The sequence below is a fragment of the Vigna radiata genome, chromosome 9, assembly GCF_000741045.1.
Source record: "Vigna radiata var. radiata cultivar VC1973A chromosome 9, Vradiata_ver6, whole genome shotgun sequence".
Lineage (NCBI taxonomy): Eukaryota > Viridiplantae > Streptophyta > Magnoliopsida > Fabales > Fabaceae > Vigna > Vigna radiata.
In genome coordinates this window covers 7281963-7285143 of record NC_028359.1, presented here as the reverse complement: position 1 = coordinate 7285143, position 3181 = coordinate 7281963, and the positions used below count along the sequence as shown (strand labels likewise).

The window sequence follows — 3181 nt, the reverse complement described above, 5'->3', positions numbered from 1 at the left end:
AGCCTAACAAAAGTAACAATTCTCAATTTTGGGACACAAAAGTGAAAATATAAAATTTATATACAAAACGTCTAAACCAAAACTTAAACTTAAATGGTTTAATACATCTTTTGGTCCCACCTTTGAAAAAAATTCACTCTGGTCCTATATTTCATTAAATTTTGTTCAAAATGGTCCCTATGGCAGACGGCGTTAAATTTCTAACGGTGCAGATACTGGCGTGGCAAACTATTATCCATGTGTGCCCAATTTATATGACGTGGTTGTGTGGACTATAGTAAGTTGACTTAAATGGCTTATAATTGGGGTTATTAAAAGGGGTGGGTTAGGGTTAGTTGAAGTTAGGGTTCTTTTTGGTTCTTTGATGTTCTTCAAATTTTGGAGCAAAGGTTGCGATAGGTTTAGGGTTCGTTGAAGTCAAAATGGCTTCTTCTCAAGCATGTTCGTCTTGTTCCAAAACTGGGTTGGAAAGAAATTCACAATCCGCTAATGATGGGGGCTGGAGGGGAGGTGGGATAATCCCTCATTGCAAGTGTGGTGATGCTGCTGTGTCCAAAGTGGCGAGAACTCCCCAGAATGTTGGGCAAAAATTTTGGGGATGTCGACATTACAAGGTTTTTTTATTTCCNTTTTGACTTTATTTGGTATATATTTGATGAGGAAATTTCAATTTTGGTGGCTTATTTGTTGCATATCAGGGTGGATCTTCAAGAGGGATTTACTGCAACTTTTTCAAATGGTGTGCTGAAGAAAATAATGAGGAAAGAGATGATGAAAGTATCAGACAAATTCAGAGGATTTCTGATTTGGAAATTTTAGTCCAAAACTTGTAGAAGGAAAAAGATGATGAAAGTGTCAGACAAAGGAGGAAGATTTCTGATTTGGAAATTTAAGTCCAAAGCTTGCAGAGAAGGATGAAATTGTTACTAGGAGCTATGTGTGTTGTTTTTGTAGTTAACATTGTCATTTTAAAGGTTTGTTTAGGTTGATCTTAGTATGTGGCTNNGTGTTTAGGTGAAGGTGAATGTTAAGGTTCATGCAATGACAAGGTTTTTATGTAATGTGAAGGTTTATGTAATATGAAGGTGTTAATGTGAAATGTTAAATATAGTACCTGGTTTCATTTTAAAATGTCCAATTTGGTCTCCAATTATATTTAAATTAGTTTAGTTTTGGTCCCAAATGGATATGAAGACAAGTGCTTGTCATCCCATAATAAACTCACACAAGTGCTTCTCATCACATTCTAAACTAACACAACTGCTTCTCATGATATAATAATCAAAGTGCACATAGACATAATAATACTTCATTAATAAATCAAAAAACTTGGTCACAAAATACATCCAAACTGTGTTCAAAATACATAATAAAATTGTGTTCAAAGTACATGCACCATCTTCATAATACATCCAAAGTTCAAAATACATCCAAAGTTCATCATAATGACTTCACAAGACATCTAATTGATTCTTCTTTTGAAAGGTAACTTCTTCCTCATGATTGGTGGAGTTGAATGTGTAGTGGACTCCTGAGTAGGTTGTGATGGTTGCGGGGATTGAGGATTGGGTTGTTGTGTTTGTGAGTCAGAGGGACATGTTGGTTCTGTGATGGGTGGACGTAAGGGGCACTTGCTTCTGTTGTGTCCCAGTTTACGGCATATGGTACATTTTTTCCTGTGCCCACCAATATTCATTTGGGTCGCATCCTTTGTTAACTCCCAGGCCTCCAATTTTCTTTTTTTCTTTGGCCTCCCAGGCATCTTTCGTATAATTGGTGGCAGGACATCCACAAATGATGTTTTTTCCCAAAGCATTTGGCCATTGACAGGATAAATCATTGCGGCATAAGTGGCTTCATATGTCGTTCTTGTGAAGCAAGAGGGTATGAGATTTTTGGGGTCTTCATTGCAATAGTTCATGGCTGCAATGGCATGACAACATGGAATCCCACTTATCATCCATTTCCTGCAGCTACACTCTTTAGTCTCAAGGTTCACCGTAAACTTGTTTGTTATTACTGCAGTGTGTCTGACCTCAAACAACTTACGTCCATACCAGCTGACAATAGTAAACAACATTCCAGTTAGGATATCAACATGTACAAAGATTTGATTAAATTCATATTTCATTACCTTGGAATCCAATATCTAGACAGGTTTGATTCCTTGATAAGCCTGGTGTTTATCTTTAGACAGATAGTGAATTCCATAGCTGCGACCTTGGTTCTGTTGGTGGCCCAACGTTTCATAAGATAAAGCCTTATCTCCTCTAGCATTGTGATTATTGGCTTGCCTCTGGCAAGCACAATAACACTGTTAAAGGCTTCACATATATTGTTATCAAGGGAATCACATACAGCTTCATATGAGAAACGAGACCTTGACCAGTACCTGCCATGAGCATGGAGTAAATCAACATTAAGGCTTATATAATTTTTAATTTGAACCAGCAAGATTAGTTTGCTGAATAACTTTGAACAATTAAGATTGTTTGTTGAATATAAATTGTTTTCACTGAGTTGTGTTGACAAATTCAAGGGACCATTTTGAACAAAATTTAATGAAATATGGGACCATTTATGCAAATATGGGTGTCCTTTATTTTCCTTAATTGCCAAAACTGTCGGGTTGGTAAATAACCACAGTAAGTTGTCCATGGAAACTTACCTTGTCCACCCATGCATCTAACTCTCACCCTACGCTTATCGTTTTTCACAAACTTCAAAGCCCTCCCAGTATGCACAACATAAGTTCTAATGGCCTCAATAAAGTGAGCCTTATCAGCAAATACTGTCCCAACTTCCCACTTATAATCTGTCATACTTTTTTGTTTCTCATATGTCTGAAATGGACCTGGTTGTGGTCTATCTTCACTCTCGTTCTCACTACCACTGTTTTGTGGACTTACCAAGACATCAGAATGCCATTCATCATCTGACAACCCCCTACAATTGACCTCAGCCATACACTCTTCATCACTGTCCTCCAAACCAAAACCCATTTCTTCTTCCTCCTCCTCCTCCACGTACTCATCACCACTAAGATGATCCATATGCCCTTCATCCTCACTCTCCACTTCAACTTCATTGTCCCCTTCACCATCACTCTCTACTTGAACCTCACTCTCTACTTCAACCTCATTGTTCAGTCCACACTCACTTTCTACTTCATTTTCAACTT

At 37.7% G+C, this 3181-nt stretch overlaps 1 protein-coding gene across 1 annotated transcript in view; it reads right to left on the bottom strand.

Annotated features, from left to right (window-relative positions):
• Window positions 1–1462: 1462 nt before the first annotated feature.
• LOC106773224 overlaps window positions 1463–3181 on the bottom strand; it is a 5496-nt gene continuing 3777 nt past the window's right edge. The window contains exons 3-5 of the mRNA XM_014659936.1: window positions 2722–3178; window positions 2135–2392; window positions 1463–2060 (exon numbers count right to left, since the gene is read on the bottom strand). Of these exons, the coding sequence (XP_014515422.1) occupies window positions 1463–2060; window positions 2135–2392; window positions 2722–3178 (1313 nt within the window). The remainder of the gene's footprint in view (window positions 2061–2134; window positions 2393–2721; window positions 3179–3181) is intronic.